Genomic DNA, 27,412 nt, shown 5'->3' on the forward strand with positions numbered 1-27,412 from the left:
CAAAACGGTAAATAATTTTTACGAGTTTATTTGAGCCAAACAGAGAATACATTTAGAAGAAAGATCTCAACTGTCTGAGAAAAATATTCCTGAGAATGACACTTTGCAGTTCTTTTATTTGGAATTGAGGGAAAGTAAGGAAGATTATATAATGGTTGGAGAAAGGTGGGGATTATATTAGAGGATAGTTGACAAGATTATGTGCTCTTTACAAGTAGTTTATAGTTGTAGGTGTCTGAAAAAAAAAAGCATTTGAAAAGTGTGTCAATCCAGACCCAGGGAAACATCGGACAGGGCTTGCTTAAGGCAAAGAGAAACTTTTTACTAAAGAAGTTATATGCCTGGAGCATGACAACTCACCATGACCTGCCCAATTAGTAATGTATGATCATATCACCTTGTGAGGTTACTGTCGATTAGATTTATTATAGCACCCCTTTTTCATCTACAATGGTCTGCAAGGGAGATAATATAAAGAAAAAAAACAGAAACTGAAGAACAACCTTGGAAAAGTATCAATACTTACTAAGTAAGAAAATATTCTGTTAGACTAAACAGATTTTTATATTATGTCAAATACTGAAAAAAAATTAAATATAGATTATAATGTCTTAGGAATTTTATTTTTAAGTGATATAGGGACACATTTATAAGTAACTAACTCTTTATATCTAAGTTACTTGGTGTTGAAGGTCAAATCAGAAATACAGATTAGACATTTTATAATACCAACACACACACAAATGACTGAATTAACTTATTAACTATTGTTTTATGCTATTTAAATCAATACTACCTAAGTGTATATTTTATGATATCCAAAATATATTTTTGAAACTTTTTAAGTTTCTACCATTATAAAATGATATAAGTAAAACATTTCTCTCCATTGGATCAGTATTCACTTTTTGAAATCATGAAGAATGATCCAGTTATTCTGGATTCAAATTTTGTATGCTCTGAATGAATTCAGAAGGTTTCACAGGTACCAGTTTGTCACTGTGTTGCCACTCTGTCTTGCTTTTTATTATATCTGTTATCAGACTCCAGTTTCTTATTTTGTGCAGTGATAGGGGTATAGGGCAAGACAAATTTTCCTCTTTCCCATTTTAGTTCTCCTTTCTGGTCAAATAATTAAAATGATGTAAGACAGATTAAAAGGAGAAAATGACCAAATTAAATATGTATGTATGTATGTATGGGGCGGGAGGAGTCCATAAGAATATGGGCCTGAATACAAATCATGTATTTGAGGCTTATATGCCATCTTAAGCTAAGGGGAAAGTGAAGGTAGTTGTTTGGGACTTTAAAGGAGAAGAAGGCAATTCACATGGAGATGAAAAAGCAAACATTTGGTAAAGAAATGTTGGTTGGACCATCTTTAACAGTGGGACACAGAGTGGACTTTGATCAAAGGGGCCTTACTAGGTTCTTCCCTGTCTATCCACTTAGTTCATATTAAACTATGGTTACCTATGATGATAGCCCCCTTCCTGGAGCAGGTCCTCTGTCTAAATTTTTTGAGGGAGTTAAGGGGAAGGTCAGGGTTTTTCCCGAGTTTTTTGTTTTGTTGTTTGTTTTTTTAATATATTTTTATTGATTTCAGAGAGAGGGAGAGGAGGAGGAGAGAGAGAGAAACATCAGTGGTGAAAGAGAGTCATTGATCAGCTGTCTCTTGCACGCCCCCGGGGGATCGAGCCCACAACCTGGGCATATACCTGACTAGGAATTGAACTGTGATCTCCTGCATCACAAGTCAGTGCTCAACCACTGAGCAAAGCTGGCCAGGCGCAAGTCGTGTTTTTAAAAAAATAATTTATTTTTCTTAATTTTTATACAAAATTAACAGAATAACTGGATTATCCTGTATGGTTTCAAAAAGTGAATTACTAATGCAATAGAGAGAAATGCTCCATTCTGTATTTCACAGAACCCAGTAAAAAATTCATTTTACTTATGTCACTTTTATTTATAAAGGTAAAAAATTAAGAGGAGTTTCAAAATGTACATTTAGGAAGCATTAATTTAAATAATATCCAAAAGAGGGATATATTTTGGGTGTTAAACTCTGCTTCTTTTCAGGGGCTCTTTACTCTTTGGCCTGCCAAAGAAAAACTCTTGAACACAAAATACATTTTCATAATTGTCATAAAATTTTAAGGGTTATGCCTGGCCGGGCCTGGCTCAGCGGTTGAGCGTTGACCTAGGATCCAGTGTTCTGGGCTTACCCGAGACAGACGACCACCAGAGTTTGTGTTTGAGTTTTGGAGCCTTTATTAGCTGGCCAGCGGCTACAGTTGCCGCGTCTCACCCATGTAAGAGCCGAACTGCAGCACTGACCCTCAGTTCTTCTCTCACTTTATGCTCAGTAACCACAAAGGCACTGCAGTAAAGGGGTTTCCAATAATTTGTCAGGCTGTCAGCTTTTGGTACAGAAAACGAGGGGGGACCTTTAGCGACACAAAAGGAATGATTTAAACACAATGTCTTACAATGAGTTATGGGGTTATGCTTCATCGGAGTGTGACTGGTTTGTTCTTTCTATGGGAACTCGGGGGGGTGGGTGGGGAGCGGTGATTATTGGGCTAGCTTGTCAGGCCTAGTCCTGTACAGTAGGGATCTTGTTCTACCTGCACTGTTAGTTCCTTAGGTATATTCTTCTGGCCATGGTGACCAGAACACCAGGTGATAGGGGTTCGATTCCCAGTCAGGGCACATGCCAGGGTTGTGGGCTCGATCCCCAGTTGGGGGCGTGCAGGAGACAACCGATCAATGACTCTCTCATCATTGATGTTTCTGTCTCTCTATCCCTCTCCTTTCCTCTCTCTGAAATCAGTAAAGATATATTAAAAAAAAAAAAAAAAAAAAGTTTAAGGCTTAAAAAGTAATTTCAGTATTAAAAAACAAGATTCTTATTCATTCATATTCTCTCTCCTCTCTCTCCCTTTCTCATCGTTTACTTATTTGGCAAAAACTAAGCTAATATTTAGAAAGGAATGTGCCATAAAGCTGCATTCTCACCTTGAGCATTGAAATTCTAATTTTGATAGAAATAAATTGTTAATGAGCCAGAGAATGAAGAGTTTCTCTAATTACAGGAAACAAAATTAAATTTGGCTTGAAGACATTTTTTTGTAATTGCAGTTGGTTTGAAAAATAAGAACATTCACTGATACACGTTGGCTTTTTTTTTTTTTTTTTTTTTTTGAAGCTTGCTTTGCTCACCACTGTCAAAAAGAAACAGTGAGACCTACAACAAACTTTATTCTAATGAAGGTCCAAATGGTTTATTTTATAGATATGATAAAGAATAACTTTCTCTTTGGGAAAAGCAACACCTCAAAGATTGATGATGATATGTATTAAGAAAAATAAATATTTTTGAAAAATTTGAACCTTATTTTATTATAATTATAGAAAAATATGATTTAAGTGGCAAGTGAGATGTCCTTACCATCTTTTTTTTACCTATTTATAGAAGTGTTCAGGCCCAAAGAATAAGTTCTGAAATGGAACCCCTGCCTGCTGAGTCTGCTGCTGCTGCCTCATACGTACGTACATTGACAGTCAAAGGCTAAAAGTTTGGACTCTTACTCCCATAATTTTCCCTCTACCCTTTTAGGTTCTTGGCTGAAATGCTCCTGTATTAAAAGACCGATTAACAGGAGAAAAACAAGTTTAGTAACATAGATGAGTCCTGTATCAATGGGAGATACCCAGGAAAATCGAGTAACTCCTTGAAATGGCCCAAGCCACCACCTTAAATATCATCCTCAGCTAAAGACAAAAGATGTTGAGGGTGGTTGAGAGGAGGCCAGTTATGGGAGGTTACCAGAAAAAGCACAGTGAACAAGGGTAAAATTGTTATGAATACTTAATTCTTTGCCTTCTGCATTTATAAGAGTCTCCAGAGCTTTGGTCATCTTCCTGGTGCAGAGCAGGAGACACCCTTCCAAATGGAGATTTCCCTTATAAATGTAAATGTTTCTTACAAAAGGGTGACTTCTCAGTTTTCAGGGCTTCTCATGTGTCTGCTGTTTCTTAAAAATAACCAGCTAAAAATAATATGCCAAAGAAGCATATTTTGGGGTGACAAATTCTGCTTCCTTTTACCAATATATAAAGGTTGTAATTTCAAGAAATATCCCATATGGTCATAGCATGAGAGCTTCCATTTTGCAGCCATTTCTTGTTGGGAGCCAATAATGGCCATGCTTGGGATGGTCCCTGTAGTAGCTTTAAAAAGGATTAAACTAAGCTCTATGCCAGACATTGTTGTTCAAGGTCTTTTTGACTTGCAAGTGCATTTCAAAATGAAAGTTTACTGACCTGCTTTCTGCATTAGACTGTGTTCATAGACTCATGAGACTATGTAATACCATCTGGGGCAGAACCCAGTTTTAATTAACCTAGACTGTCTTCCATCCTCTTCCTAAGCCATTGAATGTACTATTCATTTATCCATTCATCAGACATTACTTGAGAATTCTATAGGAATACACGTTAATAGAAAAATGAAACCTAGGTGTCTCCTCAATAATCTGAATCTAGATAAAATCAAACTGCAAGAAAAAGGGTTTAGAAGAACAGAAAAAGCATCCTAAAAAGCCTTTTTAATGGATGGTCTTTCACCTTACTTGTTACTCCATAGGTGCATAATGTAACTGTTAGGTTGGATTCCTGCAATGATGGCAATACTTGAGAGGGAAAAGATGGCCTAGACATCAGAAGATAAGAGTGATTCCTGATTCTGCTACTAACGAATTATGCAGTCTGGGGAAAGTTGTTTTATCATGGAGAGCCTCAGTTTCTTCATCTGTAAAATAGAAGTAGTAATAAGCTCTGTCAGGCTACCTCATATGGATGTAATAATGCTCAAAGGAACCTCATTTATTAGTATATTGCCTGTATCCCTGAAATAAAATGAAGCTTCTGTGAGTGCAGGGGCTGTTTACTCATCAACATATCCCCAGGTATCTTGAACAAGGCTTATCACACACAGTAGGCACTCATAAATTTATGTGCCCAAATGAATATTAACTTATAGACAAAAATAAAACAGACAAAATAAATGAAATAACAGTTTTCAAAATAATGGACATTAGGCAGCAAAGAGTAGGGACTCTTAAGAGATGGGAATGAATGAAGTGAGCCCAATAATTGCAACAGCTTACTCTTTAGCAAGTTTCCAGGCCATATGACCAAGAGGGAGAATACACAGGAATTCCAGTGGACTGCTTGAGTAGAGAATGAAGTGAGAATATAGGGAGTCTAAGGTTGTCGGCAGGGTACCAGAGAGGAGAGGATTGCGTGGAAAGAGGATGTCAGGGATCTGTGAAAGGAAAGAACCATCCAAGAAGATTAGAGGCAATAGTGCCTACATTTATAAAAGGCTGGTAATAGTTCTTATTTCTGTCAGCCACCCTGGAAAGCCTCATAATACACAGGATATGAAGTATAAGAGTATACAGAATGTTTTTGCTTTAGTTGTGGGGAAAAATTATCCCTAGGCTAACTAGTGCTCTGGTTCTGACTATGAAATCATTAAGGCAAGACAAAGGATCAAACTGTGTTCAAGTAATTTACATTCCAGAACAAATATGAGACATGTTTATAGGAATGCAAAAATATCCAGCATCCTACAAGGTAGGATTCATTCAGCCAAAGAATACTAGGCATTCAAAGAAGCAGTAATATATGAACTTTATTGAAGAGAAAAATCAATCAGTAGAAACTCGCTTCAAACAAACACAGATTTTAGAATTAGTGGGGGAAGGATATTAGAAATAATTATAGACATTCCAAGATAGTGGCAGACTAAATGGAAGCTACAATGACACTCTCTGAGGATCAAACTGGAATTAGAACTAAAATATAGAAAAAACATCCTGAATAACCAACCAGACTAACTTGAGAGAACTCTCATAACCAAGGACAAAAAGTGGAGATTGCATAGAAACTGGTAAGAAGTATGGAGGCATGAGAAGGCTGACCAGGACCCCCACAGACAGCAGCTAGAGGTTCAGAGGGATAGCTCAGCAGTGGGGATGTCCCATTGAGAACTCTGAGGTCTAAACTCCACTCTGGGTTCCTCAGCCCAGAGCACCAGAATTGAGAAAGGTGCCCATATAACATATGGTTGTGAAAAACACTTGGAGTTTCTGTCTGCCAGGGAGAGATAGCTGGAAATGCAGCCACCCTCTTAAAGGGCCAAAAACCAAAATTTTCATGTGTAGCCACTCAGCTTGGGCTCCGGCATTGGGAAGACAGAGTGGACTAGTGCTATGTGAGGAGAATCCAGAACTGGGAGCACTGGGGATAGAGCTCGGATTCCTGTGCTGAGTCATTCCCCCATTCTGCAGAGGACATATTTCTCCATCCAGACAGCTTTTGAATGGGGGGAAGCAATTGTCCCACCTGGAAAATCTCTCACTCCACCCTGTGTAGTTTACATCTTGCTGTGGTCTACAGCCTGAGGCTCATTTACAGACTGAAAATAACAATCAACCTGCAAGCAAAGGTGGAGCTCTGGATGCTTTGAGTCTTTGCCTAATCTGCTTCTGGACCTGGTGTTAGGGAAAACAGACCTTGGTGCACATCTTGGTTATTTTGAAATGCACCCAGCCTCAGCAGAGGGAGCCACAAGCTGTGGATCACTGAAATCTTCAGTCACAAATAGCGTCTGACATTGACCTGCATGATAGACCATCCAAAAAGCCTGGAAGTCCTAGCAGATCTACCTAATACATAGAAACAAATGCAAAGAGGCAGGCAAAATGTAGAGATAAAAAACAACAACAAACAAACAAAAAAAGCCCCAAATGAAAGAACAAGAGAATTCTCCAGAAAAAGAGCTAAATGAAATGGAGATAGCAATCTTTCAGATATAGAGGTCAGAATACTGATTTACTGATTATCAGGATGCTCAACAGATGAGAAAAGATATGGAAACTATGGAGGAAATTAAGAATGACATAACAGAAATAAAGGATACATAGGAAGGGATAAACACCAGATTAGTGGAAACTGAGGATTGTATCAGCGAATTAGAATACTGGGTAGAAAAAATTCACTCAGTCAGAGAACCAAAAAGAAAAAACAATGAAAGAATCAGAGGACAGATGATTAAGGGAGCTGTGGGACAACAAAAAAATGTAACAATATTCACATCATAGGAGTGCCAGAAGATGAAGAAAGTGAACAAGGGGGGGGTAGAGAACCTGTTTGAAGAAATAATGGCAGAAAACCTCCCTAACATGTTGAAGGAAAAAGTCACACAATTTCAGGAGGCACAGAGTCCCAATCAAGAAAAACCCAAAGAGGCCCATGCCCAGAGACATCATAATTAAAATGCCAAAAAATTCAAGACAAACAGAGAATCTTAAAGGCAGCAACAGAAAAGCAATCTGTTACCTACAAAGGAGCTCCCATAAGGCTTTCAGTTGATTTCTCATCAGAAACTTTACAGGCCAGAAGGGAATGGCATGAAGTATTCAAGGTAACGAAAAGCAAGGATCTGAAACCAAGACTGCTCTATCCAGCAAGGCTATCATTCAAAATAGGTGGTGAAATAAAGAGCTTCCCAGACAAAAAAAAAAAAAAAAAAGCTAAAGGAATTTATCACCACCAAACCAACGTTGCTAGAAATGTTAAAGGGACTGCTGTAATAAGTAGAATGTTTGGTGGGGCTCCCCTGTGGGTCTGTCCAGACTAGGGCTTTTGTTTGCTGGGAGTTTTTTAAATTGCTGCTTCAATTTCATTGTTGTTGGCCTATTCGGGTTCTCTGATTCTTCCTGATTTCATATTATTTGATCTCACTCATATGTGGAATCTAATAAACAAAATCAACTGCTGAACAGAACAGATCCAGAGACACAGAAGCATGCAACAAACTTATGAATCTCAGAGGAAAGGCAGGGGTGGGAGTGGGTGGAGAGAGATTAATCAAAGAATTTATACACATATATGCATAACCCATGGTCACCAACAATAGTGTGGTAAAGGCCTAGGGGGAGAAGTGGATGCGGGGGAGAAAGGATCAATGGGCGAAAAAAGGGGACATCTGTAATACTTTCAACAATAAGGATAAACTTTAAAAAAGAACAAGAAACAACTATAACTGTATTACGCATGTTCAAAATTTTAAGTAGAAAAATGGAAGATGGGAAAAAATCTTAAGTTGAAAATTGAGCAATGAAGGCCGTGGGTGGGATTGATATAGATTAAACATTGTACATTTAGTACATTAGTAAAGGTATATGCCTGGGGCATAACTACCTACCATGATCTGCTCAGTTAGGAATTTATGATCAGATCACCTGGGAAGTTACTTCCCATAGAACCCCTTTTTTCATCCACAGGGAATAGCAGGAAGTCCAGAAGAGCTTGAGCAGAGGAAACAAAGATGAGAGTAGGTATAGATGAAGTCAGGTATAATGGGAGTCAGATCGGGTAGGTCCATGGAAGCCATTGTATGGATTTTGGATTTTACTCTGAGTGAGGTGGAAAACCATTGGAGATTTGTGAGCAAAAGAGTGACATGATCCAATTGGTTTATTGAAAGAGTCACTGTACTGAGAAAAGACAGTGGGAGGAGGAGCAGGAGTAGAAGCTGGGAGCCCAGTTAGGAGGTTACCTCAGCAATCCAAGTGAGAGATGATAGCTTGGACCAAGGTCTTAACAGTGGAAGTTGTGAGAAATGGATGGATTCTAGATGTAGTTTGAAAGAAGAGTCCTTGGATTTGCTGACATTAGATGAGATGTGTGAGAAAGAGAAAAGAGTTAGGGATGACTTTAAGGTGCTTGACCTGAGCAACTGGAATGATATTGTTACATTAACTGAGATGGAGAAAACGAGGAAGAATTTGCAGGCTTAAGGGTGTTTGTTGTGAGGTATAATAACAGAGCCTCAGTTTTGAAAATTTTTATTTTTGAGATGCCTTGTAGGCAGTCAGTTGGAAATGTAGAGCTGAACTGGAGATAAACATATGACAATCATCAACATTGGTGGTCTTAAAGTTATATGCTTAGATGCAGTCACCAAGGGAGTAAGTATAAATAGAGATAAAGACCAAGGATTAAGTCTGGACCACCCCCAAATTTAAGAGATTAGTGAGAAGAGAAGGAATGGGGACTGAGAGGAAGTGACTACTTAGGTAATCCAAATGATAATGATGATGACTTGAGACTAAGCAAACATGGGTCTATGGGAGAAGTAAAGTCTTATGGAAGGAGTTCTCACACTACATAATTTAGAGAACTCCACAGAAAGAACTCTATGCTTACAATAAAGTTCTATAATAATTATCCCCTTAATGTCCTTTCCCCTTCTATATATACTTCTCTCTCCTGGCAGTCCGTGAAGTGTGTGCACATGAGTTGTCATGCCTACATGCACTGGTTTGCAACCTTTTTCACTTTCCCCTAAATTAGTGACAAAACACTTAGTATTACTTTTCAGTTGACAGAAGAAAGTATTTGCAGGAAGAGGGAATGATGAACAGCATCAAACACTGTCGGTAGATTAGATAGGTTCACAACTCAGAAGTGGTCATTCGATTTAGGACCTGGAAGCCATTTCTGAACTTGAGAAAAGTTTTGGTAGAGTATAATGAGGGGGTGGAGATAATGTCTGATTGAGTTGGTTTAAGAAAGGTTGGTAGAATTGAACACATTGAGCACTTTCTTTTTTGAAGTTTCACTGTCAAGGGAATCAAACAGGGTTTGGTGAAGAAGAGGAGATCCAGGGTATATTTTTTTAAATTCTACTTTCTTTTATCTAGCATTTTCCTCATGCCTATTCAATCTATCATCTTGACTGGAAAACTTATAGCACTTTGTTTCAAAAAGGAAAATGCAAGGATCTCTTAAAAATTAGGCAGAACACTTTTGACATTAAGCTAATCATGGGTAAAATGTGAAGATTGGGGGCCATACTTCTGGATTGCCACCCCCACAATGTACACTCATTTGTAGTTCACATAACCGTTAGTTATTGGAGCCTGCATTTGAAGTTTACTCTATGCCTAAGTCTACTCTATGCTTAGCCTGAAAGTCCATGCTTCTCTTTTCAATTCCTTTAGCACACTGCTCATGGAGACAATTATGGAATAAAAGTGAATCCAAAACTTCTCTCAAAGTTGTAAAAGCATATTGATTGCCTTCTTGTCCTCATGTATACATTCTCATTTCATCTTTCTTTTTAATTTCTAGCTGTCTGTCTTGAAAGGCTGTCTTCAGGCCTTAGTCTTAATTGCATTTTAGACTGGCATCTTTTTGCTTCGAAAGTAGTTTATTTGCTTTGTTTTTCTCAGGTCAATTACCATTACTGCACACAATCCTGCCATTTAAGTTCATTTAAGCCTACAGTATTTATATTGATAGGCTAAAACATATGGACACACAAAATGGACATCTTAATCAACATTTGAGTATATACATTTCTATTGAAAATCATCCAAGAAGCAAGGAGCTAGTGATTAAATTGATACAGGGCTATGATAAAGAGCAGAAAAAAGAGGACAGAGAGAGGTCATAGCTTATCTCAATGAATACTACCTCACCATAATATCCTTTTAAATAATGAAAAGACTGCCACATCCCCAACAACATATTAGTTATTTTAGGGAGTACAAAACACAGTGTACTTGATAGTGAGGTTGCACACTTTCCTGAATTTCAAATCCTGGGCTTTGATCTGGACAATTGAGTTCCAACAAACAGGTTCCTTGTAGAAAAGTCAGCATGGGTCTATGTCTTCATTTAATCCAAAACAAACAAGCAATCAAACTAACAAACAATTTGTTGGCAGAGATGTAAAAGATTGCATTAATAAAACAGGTATTGTATATAAATTTCATATAAGCAGTGATTCCTAGACTATTCAAAAAAGATCCAGTTGTTAAGGAAAATGAAGTGGATCACTAAATGGGAATACAGTATATGCAGTTTAAAGCATCAGATGGCTTAAATTGAGGTAGCCGAGGTTAGGGAAATAAGATGGATTTGAAGTCACTGGATTCTCTTTTTCTCTGCTCCTAACTTGCTATATGATTTTTTCTTTGACACTATCAAATGGGGAAGTTGCACTAGAAGCTCTTGAAGGCCATTTCCATCTCTTTGGTACCATAAGTAAAGGTACTTTTGCTAATAAGACTTTCAGCTTTAGTCTGCCTTAAAAACATGGAGTAGTTGCTAATCAGCCCCCTAATTGGTCTCTCCTTGCTCTAAACGTAGGCTGCATGTGCAGGACCTCTGGAAAAAGGTCCTGTCAGTGGTGGTACTGTTATCTCACAGCCTTCCCACCTCTCTGAACCAGCAGGTCAGCATCCTACTAACACCTCTGAAAGGCATATTTTTCTTTTGATTGGCAAACATTTTTATTATGCTTGTGCTTTTAGCACATCTATAATGTTTCTCTTCTAGGTTTTTTATAATATATAGCACGTGGCACCCATAATCTCTGCTTGTTACTATCTTCTAGCAGTATTTTTCATGGACATGTTTCATGATGATTTTGTGTTAGGTATTCAATTGATTAAAGCAGTGTAAGAAATTATTTGAAATGCATCAAAGTTTGTGCTCTGCCTGTGTTTCCTCTTGTTTATATATCTCTTTGTCTCTAAATTGAAATGTCATCTTCTTTTTTGGAAATTCCTAGGATCAAGTTGATATTGAAGAAGCTGAGCAGTATGGATCACAAGAATCTGCGCATACATCTTGTAACACTAGCATATCTTCCCTGGAAACCACACAGTCATCGGGTAGGTACATTTGGGCATTTGCATAGGAACTACCAGAGGAAAAATAGTGGCCTACAGAGTAGTTACAGGTTTTCCAATGAAGAGAATGGTCTATTTATAATGGTGTGAAATCAAAAGAGTAAATTCTAACTTTCTTCATCTTCTGTAATTTTTTTGAGATGATGTTTTAAGAACAATGAAAATGAATCTCATTAATGGTTCAAGTGCTTAGGGGGATGGTATTACTCTCTCCCATTTAATTTTAATCTTCTAAAGATCGGTGCTATATCTCAGTCTTTGGAAGAACAGTATCTTTTCATATTCATGCAGTCTTTTCTACTTATTGCATAGTAGTTGCATTCCAAAGAAATCTCTTATTTTTAGAAACTGTACTAGGACAAAAGAGATTGTCTCAAGAACAGTAATATTTATTATATAAGTTTCAATATTAAAGACTTTTAATAAACATAATTATATAATAGTACAAAATTTGAAGCAGTGGTGGATACATAATGCAGACCATGTCCTCTAATTAACCAATCTTATAACAGATAATTTATATTGTGCATTCTTCATATATAGAAGCGATACCTCTATTTTTTAAATACTCTAGTTAACAACCCTTCCATTATTGCTGTCAATCTCAAAACTTTGTTTTAAAAATCCTTCAAAACAATTGATTTTGGAAGGGAGAGGGCAAAGTCCATGGACCCATGATTGTGATTTCTAAAATATATGAGAGCAATTTAGCTTTAAGTTTGCACACCAAATTCACTCTTTGGGGTGTAGTTATATGGGTTTGACAAAGGCAAAGAGTCATGTGTCTGTTTACCATCATTATACCAAGCACAATGATCTGTCACACCCAAATTCCTTTGTCCTGCCTATTTGAACTCAAACTCTGTTCTCCATCCTCTGGCAACCATTGATCTGTATTCCATCTCTGTTTTTCTTTTTCTAGAATGTCATATAAATGGAATCATACAGTATCTAGCCTTTTTGGTCTGGCTTTGTTAAAAAAATGCATTTAAGATTTATCCATGTTAAATGAATCAATGGTTCATTTATTTTTGTTTGCTGAGTAGTAACACATCTTATGAAAGTACCACAGTTGTTTTTTAGAATCCATTCATCTGTAGAAGGGCATCTGAGTTATTTCCAAGTTTTTGGGTGGCTATAAACAGAGCTACTACAAACATTTGCATAAAGTTTTTGTGTATGAATATGTTTTTAATTCACTTGGATATATTCTTGCGAGTGGGACTACTGGGTTAGATGGGAAGTGCGTGTGCAAAAAACTGCCAAATGATTTTCCAAAATGACTCTACCATTTTGCATTATTCAAATAACCTTCTCCACTTTGTTTTTTGGAGCTGTTGAAGAGCATCATGTTGCAACACCTCCAAGGTCACTTCAAGAACTCCTGAGATTCCATAGCCTGGGAATCTTAGTTTTTCCGAAGTGATTTATGACTAGGTTTAATTTGGTTTTTATCTGTTAGAAGGTACCAAAAGAACTGTATGATGAAAAGACACTTAACACTAATGGGTTTGGGTACCCCCTTATGCTTGGTTGGGTGAAGGTAAAGTCAGACACTCCTTCCCTTTTCTTCATTTGCAGATATGACAGATTTTTAAGTAATTTCTGAATTATTCCTGGTACCTGGCATGTCCAGTCTTTAACATGAAATAAAACTGAACTCTCCTGTTTTTGCAACATAAAATGAAATAAACAGAGAAATCTATATAATCTCTTTGATAGCATTGATGCTTTTGTTTTTTGGGCCATGAATTTCTTTGTGCTTTCTTCCTCAGCTACATCATCTTCGCAGAACTTTGAATTCGAACCTGTGGTGGAAGAAATGGAACAGGTGGAGCAGATGGACCAGATGGATGAGATAGAAGAGGTGGAGGAAGAGGTGAAGCAGACAAACAAGGCGGAGCAGGAGAATCTTGCCCCACATATTTATCGGGACCACTAACTCTGGAAAGCTCCAAATTTTCACTGTTGTGTTCAGTTTCACTTTGAAGAAAGCATGCTTTTTCTTTGTTTGTTTTAACTGTATCGCTATTTCTATTGCACTGGATTTTCAGATGCAACTGAGAATTTAGTGGGTCCTAGCAATCAGGGAGGTTGAAGGTTCTCTAAGACCGAATCCTTGTTCTATTCTTAACTTGAAATATACAAAGATACTTTGTGCTTGAGAGAAAATTTGAGTTAAATAGGAAGCTTAACCCCAAGAAAAGGCAGTGCAGTATTTTTAAGAGCCATGCTCTTCATCATCTGTGAGGGGATGTTGACCATATCAAAGGAAGCTGACTTTCCTATCTACCCATACCAATACTTCCCCAACAGAACTAGGTTTCCTCAATGGAATTTTTATTGGTTAGAAACATGCCTTTCAGAATGTTAGCTATATACAACCTTTAATAGTCAGCACCAATGTATATGGTCTGAGGCCAAATCAAAACAGTTGGATTAACTAAACTGTTGCTGTTCTATCTCCAAATTTGTTTATATAATCACATATTTGGAGGATCATCTTTTACATTAAACAGGATTATTAAAATCAGGATTGGCAGCCAAGATAATGAATTTATGGTGAGGATTAAAAAAAAAATTTGCTTCTATCCCTTCACCTTTTTCATCCATCCCCCCAAACCCCCTCCCATCTGGCAACCATTAAAATGTTCTCTGTACTTATGAGTCTGTTTCTGTTCTTGCTTTTTTAATTTTGTTTTTAGATTCAATTGTTGATATATAGGAATTTATTGCCATTTTATTAATCATATTTTTTATCTTTTTTTTCCTTCTTCTTAAAGAAGACCTTTTATGTTTCTTATAATACTGGTTTGGTAGTGATGAACTCCTTTAGCTTTTTTTTTGTCTGTGAAGCTCTTTATATGTCCTTTGATTCTAAATGATAGCTTTGCTGGGTAGAGTAATCTTGGGTGTAGGTCCTTGCTTTTCATCACTTTGCATATTTCATGGCAATCCCTTCTGGTCTGTAAAATTTCTGTTGTGAAATCAGCTGACAGTCTTATGGGAGCTCCCTTGTAGATAATTAGCTGTTTTCCAGTTACTACTATTAAGATTCTCTCTTTGTCTTTAACTTGCATTTCAATTATGATGTGTCTTGGTGTGGACCTCTTTGGGTTCATCTTGTTTGGGACTCTCTGTACTTCCTGGAATTGTATGACTATTTCTTTCACCAGGTTAGGGAAGTTTTCTGTCATTTTTTCACATAGACTTTCAGTTCCTTACTCTCTCTCCTTCTGGCACTCCCATGATGGGAATGTTTGTATACTTGAAGTTGCCCAGAGGCTTATTAAACTGTTCTCTTTTTTTTTTTTTTTTTTGGATTCTTTTTTTCCATTTTTCTGTTCTAATTGGGTGTTTTCCACTTCCTTATATTACAAATTTCTGATTTGATCCCTCACTTTATCTACTCTACTGTGGATTCCCTCTAATATATTCTTCATTTCAGTTAATGTAGTCTTCATTTCTGTCTCCTATCTCCATTTTTATGTTTCCTGTCTCATTGTTGAAGTTCTTACTAAGTTCATCTATTTTTCCCCTAATTTCAGTGATCATCTTTATAACCAGTGTTTTTCACTCTGCATCTGGTAGATTGCTTGCCTCCATTTTGTTTAGTCCTTTTTCTATAGCTTTGTCCTATTCTTTCATTTGGAACATGTTTCTTTGTGTCCTCATTTTGGCTGCCTTCTTGTGTTTGTTTTTATGGATTAGGGAGCTGCTGCATCTCCCAGGTTTGGTAGGATGGCCTTATGTAGGTGTTCTGTAGCGTCCAGTGTCACAGCCTCCTTGATTATCTGAGCTAGGCTCTGCAGGTATGCTCCCTGTGTGGACTGTGTACACACTCCTGTTGTAGTTGAGCTTTGATTGCTGTTAGGACCTGAATGGGATGGTTTTACCACCAGGCCAATTGCCTGCAAGGACTTGGTAGAACCACCATGGAGGATCAACTGTGGAGGGGCCCATCCCATGGAGCAGGACTTTTTTCAGTGGGGCTCTGGTGTCTGCTGAGTTTGCCACTTGAGACTGTGTCTTGTGTAGGTGGTTGGGTGGTGCTTTGATGTAATCGGAAACTGTTCACTGTGTGGGCTGGCTCTGGGGTCTCTTGGGAGGTTCGGGCCAAGGTCAGTTGCCACCTGTGCCCTGCCCAAGGTCAACTGATGTGAGCTACAAAGCAATCTGCAGATGGCTGGTACTTGTGCTGTGTTTGGGTGTGCCCAGGAGAGGCCAAGCTGTGAACCAAGGATGGCTGCTGTTAGTGCCAAGCCTGGGGCCACTTAGAAGTACAGGACATGCCAGGAGCACATATTGCTTATTTGAGAGATTTTAGGAAAGTTTGAAGCATGAGCTAAGACAGGCCTTTTGTATTGAAAATCCACTGAAATGGCTTGGGTGGTCCTGCAAGGTGGGTGGAGTGGGGTCTCAGGGAATCACCAAGGCAGGGAAAACAGTGTTAGCCAAGTTGATGGAGATTGACATATGGCACCACCCTGCCATTTTTGTGGGAGAGAGAAGGCTCAGAAAAGGAACAATGGCCTCTGCCAGCACTTCTCCCTGTGAGAAAGCTGCCCCTCTAGCTCTTGCCACAAAGCCAGACAATCCAACACCTCTCTGGATGTCCTTGGTTCCTTTTGAGCTGTTACTTATCCCAGTGATGGAGCTCAGAAGGAGTGAGTCTGAGTAAGTCAGTGCATGGTCCTTTAAGAGGAAAGCTCGAAACTCAGCAGCCCTTTGTCTCTCTCAGCCACAATCCCTGCTGGTTTTTACAGCAAGAAATGATGATAACTTCTCCTCCCATCACTGGAACCCTGGGCTGGGAGCCTCCTGTGGAGCTGAGACCCCTCACTTCTCAGGGGTGATCTCTGCAGCCGAGATATCCCTCCCCATTTTTAACCACACATGGGTGTAAGGCCAACCTGTTCCACTTTTCTGCCCTTCCTACCAGTCTCAATATGGCTTCTTTTTATATCCTTAGTTGTAGGACTTCTGTTCATCTAGATTTCGGGTGGTTCTGAATTGTTGTTGTTCTATACTTTAGTTGTAATTTTGATGTGGTTGTGAGAGGATTCAGGTACTATATTTACCTACGCTGCCATCTTGACTAGAACCTGTAGTTTTTTCTCATCATTAATACTGAGACTATGGATTGGGGCTGTGATTCTCTAATTTTGTTTGTACCCACAGTGTCTATAGCACAGATTAAGGCAAACAACAGTTGTTTCCAGGTCTTACTTACAACTTTGACAGTTTTTGTGTGTTTTTTTCCAAGAATCTAACCTCTTTTCTGTCCTCCTCAGGCAAACAGTTGAGAAGGCCTATCCACTTCCTTAATTTCTCTCAAATGTATCCTGCCTCTGGTCTGTTTCAAGTCCCTCTTACGTCTACCTAGAATTACCTCCACAGCTCTCTAACTTGCTTCTGTGACTCCAAGATTTCTCTCTCCCCTCATTTCATCTTTTGAAGTGCCATCAGAAGGCATGTTCTACAACATAGGTTTGAGCACGTCACTTCCCCAATCAGATCTGTGTTTTAAAATGCTGCTTATGGCAGCAGTACAAGGTGGTTGATGAATAAAATTCAAGTTCCTTAGCCTCCTAAACTTGTATGGTCTACACAAAGCTCTTTTTCTGCTTCCATTCCACATATGATTTGTCTCATCCCCTCTATTCCAGTCCACCTGAAGCATTGCTTTGTCTCCCAACAACCTCTCTACTTTTATAAACCTGTCCATTTTCAGATCTGAGGCTGTTACTCAAGTTAAAGTTAGATTCCAAGGGGAGAGTATTTCTCCAAGTACTGAAACTGTGTACAATGTCTATAAAGTACCTACTTTATAGGGGGTTGTGAAGGTCAGATTTGTTCATTTCTGTACAGTGCTTAGAAGAGTCCTAGAACAAAGGAAATTCCAGTTGAGCATTCTTCTTACTGCAGTGCTAACGGGCATTCAATGAATGTTTCCTGCATGCTTCCTTTGTGATCTGAGCTGCTGCACTTTGATCCTTACCTTAAGGACTCTGGGTATATTGCTTCACTCCTCTGGGCCAATTCTACAGCTTTAAGTTTTGAGGGGGACAGACTAAATGGTCCCCATGATCCAGTTCTGATCTAAAAATTCTGGGTTCTTTAACCATTTTTTAAAACTTTCTAGTAATAAATGATATCAGGATTGGAATGCCGTTGGTCTCATTCTCAATCTTCCAAAACTTGTAAATAAAACAGTATAGTAGGATTTGAAGAATCTAGTATCCCTGTATATAAACCATAAGTGTTTCCCCCCCACAGCCTTTAAAAATATCATCGCCAATTGCAGCGTACATCGACAAACGTGAGATAGAACTGATGAAGAAGTTCAAGAAGCAGCTGGAAGAGAAGACTCAAATGCTGCAGGCTGACATCAGAAACCAAAAAGATGCCCTAGAAATGATGAAGGAACAACTTAACACACTGCGGGATTCCAAGTTTCAGGTCAGAAACCAGTTCTATGTAAGTGGCAGAAGGAACAGGAGAAAGAGCCCGTCTTCAAGGAGGTAGTCAATAGGCCTGTTAGTACTGACACCTGCTGCCCCAGGGCAGCACAGGACATCTGGAGTAATCTTCAGTAGGGACTTAAGGCTTTGTCCTTTTTCTCTTGGTTGCAGGAGCCGAGAAGGGCCTAGCTGGGCTCTGGGAGTGGCAGATGTGGCTCATATATAGCCAAGGCTTCCTTGTGGGATTGCCTGTATGCAGTCTTGCTCCTTGCTCAGCATGTCTTGTGCCCTAAGGAAAGGTGTGGCCCTTGAACATGTTGATACTGTGTCCTTACAGATGCAGCCAACCACATCACACCACACTGACAGTTATAAACCCCAGTCTTTAGAGCCAGCTCCCAAGAAACAATGCACCAAGCAAATGGGGAAGTCCTTTACAGATCCCAGTGAGCCCAAAAGCTTTCATGCTTCACGTTCATCTCTTTAAAATTTTCTTAGTTGTTTAACTAGCCTTGTGATTCCTCCACCCAGATATGGAAAGTCTGTTTTCACTGTGTAGCTGAAGGGGGATTCATTTTCATGAAAATTAATGTTCACCTGGTTCTGCTGAGGGGGTAATGACTACTCAGTTGGCTGCAATTCATTTGCCTGAGGAGATAAAGAAAATGTGGCTAATTAGACCTGGACACACATCCACACATACATATGCACAAGTGCTAGATTGCAGCTTCTCGCAGCCATGAAGATGACTACAGCTAGTGCCCTACCAAACAAGGAGACAGCCACCCAGAGAGGCAGGACTACTGCTGCCTTCTGCTTTGGGTAAATGGAGAGTGGCTAATCAATTTCTGGGAGGCTCTAACAGACACTGATATATTTTTATCTCTCCTTTTAATGCAGCAATACCTGAAGGATCAGGAACAATACCTGCAGCTGCTGCAGAAGCAGCAGCCCCAGCAGTGTAACATCATTGTGGAAAACCAGAGGCTGCAAATATCTTTGCTAAACTTCTCTGGACCCCTCTATGATGAGTCTCTTTTTTTCATGCAGATCCAGTCCATTGATGTTCCTCTCCAATTGGTAGCCGAGGAACAAGACAAAAACCTTGGGGGCCAGGAAGATGAAAGGCAAAGGTAAGAAGTGCATGGAATGGTGATAAGGGCTAAGGTCACTGCTATCCCCTTATGGCTGAACACCATGCCTGAGATCATAGGTGACTTGCCCACAGGGCAACAAAAGTCTCCCCATCAAAAGCAATGTACTTCCACACATCTTGCTCTGTGGCCACAGCCCTCCCTCCCTCTGCATGCATGGTGCATAGCCAAACATGCATTGATGAGGCAGAGGAGTCTTCATGACACATGAGGACTAGATAAAAGAAACCCGTCATCTGGGGAATTAGCATGCAAATCTTGAATTTGCTCGGCTTCATCCACCCACTCTCATGTCACAGGATGTCTAAGAGAAGTCTTGAGTGCCCACAGCTGAATAACTCTTGGGCTCCCAGTTTCCTTCCCCCACTTCACTGGGTGATCACAGTACATTAGGTGAAGGGCTCTGCCTGGCATTGATGACCTATATAAAGGAGGTGGGTGTTATACAGTTGTTAGATTGCCATCAGATGCCTAAAAAGCCAAAAGCACTGAAGGACTAAGTACTGGGAAACAGTATGAGAACATGAACACATTTTCAACTCAGTGATAAAGTCTTTAGTCTCAAATGCCAGAAAGAGAAGGTTCTGCTCAGCAATGAAGGGGTTTGCATAGCATATACTTGGTGCCCAATAAACATTTTTGAATATATGCCAACTCTCTGAGCAGGCGTCCCAAAGCTCTCTGGATTTCCTCCTGGGCCTGCCTTTAGGATTAGTGAGGTGGGTTAGTGCTATGTTTCCCTTTGGCCTGATCATCAGAATCAACCTGAATAGATTGTTAAAAGTAGAGATTCAGAGTCTGAGATGGGGCTCAAATCTATTTATAATGAGACCCACAGGTTTAGGGTTGTGGAGAGAGCACTGGACTTGGGAGTGAAGAAATCAGCCTTGCAGTCCCTCTCAACTGTTAACTTTCTTTAGTAATGAAGGGCAGGTCACTGACTGGGGTAGGTGAAGTGACGTGCACAAGGCCACAGAGATCATGATTGTGGCAGAACCAGGACTGTCCAAGTAATATAAATGAAACCACTTGAGACAAATGACTGTAATTTATCTCAGTGTTTATATTTGCTTTACTTTGGAGAACTGAGTTTTATTCAGGCCAGAGTGAAAGTACACAAATGTGAATCCGATTTAGCCACCAAAAACAAATGTGCCTTAAATACCTACTGATGAGCAAAACAATTTTCCTGGTCCACCTTTTCTAAATCCATGTCACTGCAACATGTATCCTCTCTTACAGTTTATTTCCTGAGGACCAGCAGAAACAAAATCTATTGCCACTGGCACATAACCCAGGCAGTGAGATTTCTCCTTTCAGCTTTTCTCAGTCTCCCATATCTTCTGACTCGGATTTAGTCACCCTGGAGACCACACAGGATTACATCCGACTTTGGCATAAAACATCAGATCCACAGAGTCACCTTAAATTTGAAGTGAAAAGTTGGCCTTGCAGTGAGCAGGACCAAGACACCAGGTCTGAGGTATACCAGCCCCTTCTTCTCTGCCTTCTAACCCAGGTTGGGTTCTGCACAGAGGCTGGCCTGTTCTCCATAAGGCACACATCATGGGCTTATGCTCCATGTAAGAAATCCAGAATTCAAAGCTCAGTAAGTTTGAGGGCAGTTACTCACATGGTGTTAGCAACTTACTGTTGAGTAAAAAGATTCTCTTTAAACTTCCATGAAAAAGTCAGCAGTCCTCATGGATATTAAATGTAATCTGACTTAAAAACTTCTCAAAATGACTTGGTATGTGTGGCTCATTTGGTTGAATGTTGTCCTGTACACTGAAAGGTGGCGGGTTCGATTCCCAGTCAGGGCACATACCCAGGTTGCGGGTTTGATCCTTGGTCAAAGCACATATGGGAAGCAACAGACTGATGTTTCTCACTCACATAGATGTTTCTCCCTCTCTCTCTCCCTCTCTCTTTTTCTTCCCCTCTCCCTCCCTTCCCTTTCTAAAATTAATAAAATTGGATGAGGATTTAGGAAAAAAACACCTCAAAAATATGTGGGCAGAGTGGGTCATGCCATATACTGAACCCATTGCCCCAGCCCAGACCCACTTTAAGAACTTTTGGGTTTTTAGTTCTGCTACAAAATCCAGGACCTAGTATGGGTGTGTTTCCTCATACTGAAAATAAACCAAGGGTCCTTCTGTTGAGTGTGCTTGTAATAAGTCAATGGGGTGCCCAGTACTTGAAAGAGCAGACCCCACCTCAAGGACCATCTGCAATGCCATGTTTCCAGGGCAGTGGTGGGAGCTGGTCCAGATGGCAGTCACATAGCAGGCTTTGCTCCCAGTACACTCCCAGAAGCTCCTTGGGGACCACAGACTCTCATTCTAACCAGCAGCACTCACAAAAGTATTTTGATTCTGGCTTTAGAAATTTTAATAGAGTTTAACCTCTTTTAAAAAATTAACAACAAGAAAAAAACACTAAGCTAAGGCAAAATGAAAGAGTTTAGATATTTTGAATGGCTGAAGGTGTGTTAATTTTATAAGCACACCCTGAGCAAATGAGCTTCCAGGTGTCTAGAAAGTTGATCAGTTAGAGGTACTGCCCATACAAAAAGGTCATATGGTCAATGGATTCTGTGGTTCAGTTACCAAGCCAGACTCTGGTGAGACCTTTCCTCATTCCCACTCTCAAGATGCTTCCCCTCTGGATGGACCCTGAGAGGCAGAGTTAAGACAAAGCTGAGCACTTATCTCAGGGAAATGGATGAGGGAGGACCCTGGAAGGATGTGCAGATGGGGGAATGCAGTGGAGTTGCCAAGGGCAGGACTGAGTAGGATCTTCCTTGTCTGCAGGGCTTTAGGGATCCCCCACACCCTGCCATGGCTCCACTCAACTGTCTCTGGGCCTCCCTTTCCCCGAGTTCCTATACACTTCCAGCTCTCTGCCCATAGTGCAGCCCTTCTTCTGTTTCCCCTGTCGTCTTCTCTACCCTGTTGCATTCCACTTGTTGAACCCTTGCATTACCTTTAAAACCCAGCCCAAGTTTCTCTCTCTTCAACAGAAAAGACTCCCACAGCACATTCTTTGTAACACCATTTTTGTGTTTGTTCCTCCTTCCTCCTTCTCTACAGCCCAGAATGAGCTGTTACTACTCATGTCACACTGTGGAAGTGGGCCAGGTAACTGCCAATGAGTCTCAACATGGAAGTCACTTAGTCCAAGCTGAGTAATGGAAGGTCCAAGGGTAGGGGTGGGGAGAAACCTTTTAAGGTCTTTGCTAGCCATGGCTGGCAGAGGACCTGGGCTGGGGAAGGACAGACGTGGGACCCAGTAGCTTTAGGCATTAAGAAAAGTTTGGGAGAGCCCAAGCTTGCTTCTGCTGGTCTTTAAGTCAAAATGCTGTTGGGAGAGAAAAGTGGGGAGGAACCTCATTTTTCCAGAACCACCTTTTACCTGCACCTTGCAGGCTTGTGTTCCAAAGTACTTTTCAATACCCTGCTGACTTAAACTAAGGGGTCCTCTCACTGTTGTAAATTGGGCCCAGGAACTCCAGCAAAGAACTTCACCTTGTTCCTTTTTTCCCCAGCAGGCACTAGTTCCTGAGGCAGAAGCCCAGGGACCTTCAGGTCCACAGTCTTCCCAGGACCCTGCTGAATATCCACCAGACAAAATCAGCTCTTATTTATCTTCAGAGCAGTCTGAATCGGATGAGTAGCTGAAGCAGCAGTATTCTCATACCAAGCCTTGAGAGGGGCTCACAGAATCCCTCGGGGTTTGGGGCTGATACTTACTTTTCTTTACCATAAAGTTGTTTTTGTAATTGTTAGTTGAACATAACCTGTTTCTTTTAAGTCGTGCTGCAAAAGCAACCTATGATCCCTAGTGTGCTAGTGTGTGACAGCAGCCAGGCTATGGCAGGAGACCACTGTCGCAATATACCCTGCCCAACTTCACACACAGCTCTTCTACCATGGGTGGACAAACTGCAGAGTCTGCTCAAGTTAGAATGCCTTTTTTCTGCCAACAAGTATTTCAAGCATAGTTTACAATTTAGTAAGAAGCTGTTCTATCTTAAGCTGCAATAATTCTGAGGCTTTGGCAAGCCCCAAATCTCCCTTACATTGTTACTGGGACCAGGAAACCCATAGGGAACGTCATCCCAATTTTGAGGCATTCCAACCTAAAATAACCACAGCTTCACAGCTTAATAAAAATTGTTTGTGAACTTATGACTGATTTGTTTTATTTTTGTTTTTTCTGTGACTGGCTTTTGGAACTTAGAAATGATACTGACTTAGCTGACTGGTGCCAAGGTCCCGAGTGAAGGGTTAATTTTCTGGAGTTGTGCTCCTTGTGTGTAACCAGCTCCCCTCAGCTTCTCGTTCACACCTCAGTTCCCTACCACACTTGCAGAGGCCATTGGCCCCTACCTTCCCAAGTGGCTATGTGCCCAGGTCCCCTGTGTGGCTGGAGCCTGCTGGCTCATTCATTGACACTAAGGGCAGCCACAGACTCACCAGGCCAACAGTTGGCCTAGAGTCCAGCCACTGTGTAGAATGTACTCATGCCTCATCAATCACCTCAGAGACTATATAAAGGGGAAGGTACCCATTCACTTTGCATGCAGGTTCCTTCTCTCTTGCCATAGCCCTTTTTGGGGGAGGATATACTCCCTGAAAGAAAAGTGATTAAGTGATGTGCTCTCTGGTCAGGCACCAAGGAGAGCATTTTTCCTGCCTTAGATAACTTTACCAGAAGCCATCGTGTGCCTTTAATATCAATATTGAACCATTGCTGGATGAAGGCAAAGGAAACTTCCAAACTCCAGTGGTAAGTTAAAATAAAGAGGGCCCATGAGTTCTCATACCCACAAGAGAAGATTGACATTCTTCAGCCAGCATGATCTCTACCAGGGTACTATGGACTGAATATGCCCCCCCCCCCCAAATTCATGTCAAAGCCCTACCTGCAATGTGATGGTATTTGGAGGTGGGACGGGACGTTTGGGAGGTGCTTAGGCTTAGATGAAGGTGAAGTCCTCATGATGGGATTAGTATCCTTATGTGAAGAGACACAGAGAACTTGCTCCTTCTCTCACCTTGTGTGCACAAAGAGGAGGTCCATGTCAGCACACTGCAAAATGGTGACCACCTACAAGCCAAAAGAAGAGGTCTCAATAAAACCTATATTGCTGGCACCTTGATCTTGGACTTCCAGCCTCCAGAATTGTGATAAAGGTCTATTGCTGAAGCACCCTATCTATAGTATTTTGTTAGGGCAGCCAGAGCTGACTGCTGTTTGTTTTCAGGCATGTCTCTGTAGCCATTGGGAAGGAATAACTGAAGGTTCCATCACTTGTCAAAATCACAATTTGACACAGATACATCTCCAATTGTGTTCAGCAGATGCTGAACATTTCCAAGATCCAGGTTTCTTGGACTTCCTAGCAGAGGTAGGAGCAGAGGTCAGGGCATTCTTGATGCCCTCTTTGACTTTGAATAGGCAGAGTTGGAAGTGACTGGCATTCTAAGCCATTGGCAGAGACTGTTGCCTCTTGAATTGGCAGCTGCCTCTCTTGAGAGACAAAGTTGGGAGACAGGCTGATACATTTCCTGCCACCTTCTCTCGGGAGTACATGAAACCACTGTACCTGTTCCTGCTAGACAGTACAAGAAGGACTGCATATATATGAAAGTGATAAGAACTTGTAAGAGAACTAAAGGTACTGCTTCACTGGCATGCAGAGTGGTCCAGGCTCTGGTCAAGGGCTGCCTCATAGATGGAGCATTAGGGTGCACAGGCTCCTTATAGCTACTCAGTTGACTGGTAGCATTCTGACCATGTGAGCAGCTGAGATCAAAGGTTTACTGTGCAGCATCAGTAGTTCCCATAAGCCAGACCTATTTTTTGTGTTGTTTTTTTAAATATGTTTTTATTGATTTCAGAGAGGAAGGGAGAGGAAGAGAGAGAAACATCAATGATGAGAGAGAGTCATTGATCGGCTGCCTCCTACATGCCCCCTACTGGGGATCAAGCCTGAAACCTGGGCATGTGCCCTGACTGGAAATCGAACTGTGACCTCCTGCTTCATGGGTCGACACTCAACCACTGAGGTATGCCAGCTGAGCCAGACCTGGTGTTCTGAACAAGAAAAAGATTTGTCCCTGCCTTGTTTCTCCTTTTACATGGTAAGGGAGAGGTGGTCAGGCAGGCCTTAGAGTGGCGCACTCCTAGGAGAAGCAACTGAGGCTCTGTTGTCCCTTGGACAAGTCACTTAAGCTCCTTGGGCTTCAGTTTCTCCATTGTAAGAAAAGGAGGGAGGAGGAGACAATGCCTTTTCTACCTAGCTCTCAGGGAAGATGAGGCTAGATGGATTGATAATGCTGAAAGAACCTTCAAGAAAGGCACTGTAAAAGCTGACTAGACTGGAGCCATTCCATTGAGGTTATTGTTTGAATTCAATATTAAGAGTATGCCTTGGCCAAGATTTGTCTGATCTAGCTCAATTTATGCTGGCTTTAGCACCACCTGGATTTCAAAGAAAGAGCCTGCACTGGGAAGTCTGTGGTCACCTCTAGCTCTGCCTCAATCCACTGTTCAGCATCCAGGTCAGCCCTAGACCAAGTTGCCAGGAGATCAGAGGAACCAGCTCTGTGGACCTGTTTCTTCACAGGGATCCCCACAGGAGTAACTGCAAGGACACCCCATCTTATAATAAGGGAAAGTTGGGAGGGCAGGGGCCAAAAGCCAGAAACAGTGCTCATACGCAGGATCATCCAGTTGTGAGTTTGTGTATTACTGAAGTCTCTCAGGCAGTTATGGGCTCAATCCCTGCTCCGAGAATACTGCATGGGACAGCTTCCAAGGACAGCTCAACCTGGATATAGCTATGGCTGTCCCGGTAGTCTGTGAAAAACTGCTCCGGGAGGCTCTGGAGACACTAAAGTCCATACCAAAATGTTTCATCAGGGAGCACTTCAAATGGATCCCACACCTGGAACTACTCAAGATAAGTGTTTTCTGTCTATCACCCTCCTTCTTGGCCCTACACACTTGTACACACAGTGCACAGCTCACACAAGCCACCTGGTCTTTACTTCTGGGCTCTGCTCAGGTGTGGGAGAGAGAGCAGAGAGATGAACTACTCCTCCAGCAGCCTGTGAGCAGGCAGATCCTGGGGAAGGAATTGGGAAAGAGAATCCAAAGGCAAAGCTTGCCTTGCTCCTAGTATGCCACCCCCAGTGTCCCAGCCTCAGTGCCCAGCTCTCCTTCCTGGGTAGCCTGGGAGAGACGGGCATTCCACCCCAGGCCCTGAGCACAGTGGCCCACATACTACTCAATGGCTGGGCACCTAGCTAGGGAAACAAGTGTTGCCTGTTCCTAGAGTTTCTTGGCCTCTGCTGAGACAGCTGTGGTCTTCACCCCTACTGCCTGGTCCACACCAGCTTCCCCCTTGAAGGGGAGGTAGAGGCACAGAGGGGCCAGGGCTTGGCAATCCTGTAGACACAATGTTCCTGCAGCAAGAGTGGGCCCATACAAGTAGAACCAAGAGCCACAGGTCCTGGCCTTTCTTCCCTCAACACAGCCACCAGCAGTCCCAATATTGAAAGCAGGCAGCCCCCAGTAATGCTGTCAGGGAGGTGGCCCTTGGCTGAGGTCATCATACCTTTACCATTACCCTACAAGACATGACGGTTCAGTGTGGATTTGTCTATCTCTCTAACATGAAGCCCAATTCACTTCCCTGTTTGGGAAGGCATAGGAGTTGCATTTCTCTGTCAGTTGATGGGACAGAGGAAGTTGGAAGAACATGATACATATGTCTGGGTTGTCACACATGGCAGAGCTTTTAGACACAGCTGCCGTGACCTGCCATCAACTCATTCCTCACTGAGCAAGACAGTCTGTATGCAATAGAATACTTCATGCATAGACTTAACTGCTGAATATTCATGTGTTTTCTATGGCATGACTTATTCCCAAATGCCTTTGAAAATAAAAAAGGAAGAGTGTTATTAAAACTCTCAGCCCCAGTCCATGTTCTTCCTTG

General features: G+C 41.1%; 1 protein-coding gene across 1 annotated transcript in view; it reads left to right on the plus strand.

The window, feature by feature from the left end:
- Positions 1–23,077, plus strand: part of PASD1 (PAS domain containing repressor 1) — a 68,131-nt gene extending 45,054 nt beyond the window's left edge. The window contains exons 9-15 of the mRNA XM_087813378.1: positions 11,236–11,320; positions 11,660–11,762; positions 13,556–13,695; positions 18,060–18,242; positions 19,145–19,377; positions 20,641–20,881; positions 22,949–23,077. Coding sequence (XP_087669504.1) covers positions 11,236–11,320; positions 11,660–11,762; positions 13,556–13,695; positions 18,060–18,242; positions 19,145–19,377; positions 20,641–20,881; positions 22,949–23,077 — 1,114 coding nt within the window. The remainder of the gene's footprint in view (positions 1–11,235; positions 11,321–11,659; positions 11,763–13,555; positions 13,696–18,059; positions 18,243–19,144; positions 19,378–20,640; positions 20,882–22,948) is intronic.
- The last annotated feature ends 4,335 nt before the right edge of the window (positions 23,078–27,412 follow it).

This window comes from Miniopterus natalensis, chromosome X (assembly GCF_054644295.1).
Source record: "Miniopterus natalensis isolate mMinNat1 chromosome X, mMinNat1.hap1, whole genome shotgun sequence".
Classification (NCBI taxonomy): Eukaryota; Metazoa; Chordata; class Mammalia; order Chiroptera; family Miniopteridae; genus Miniopterus; species Miniopterus natalensis.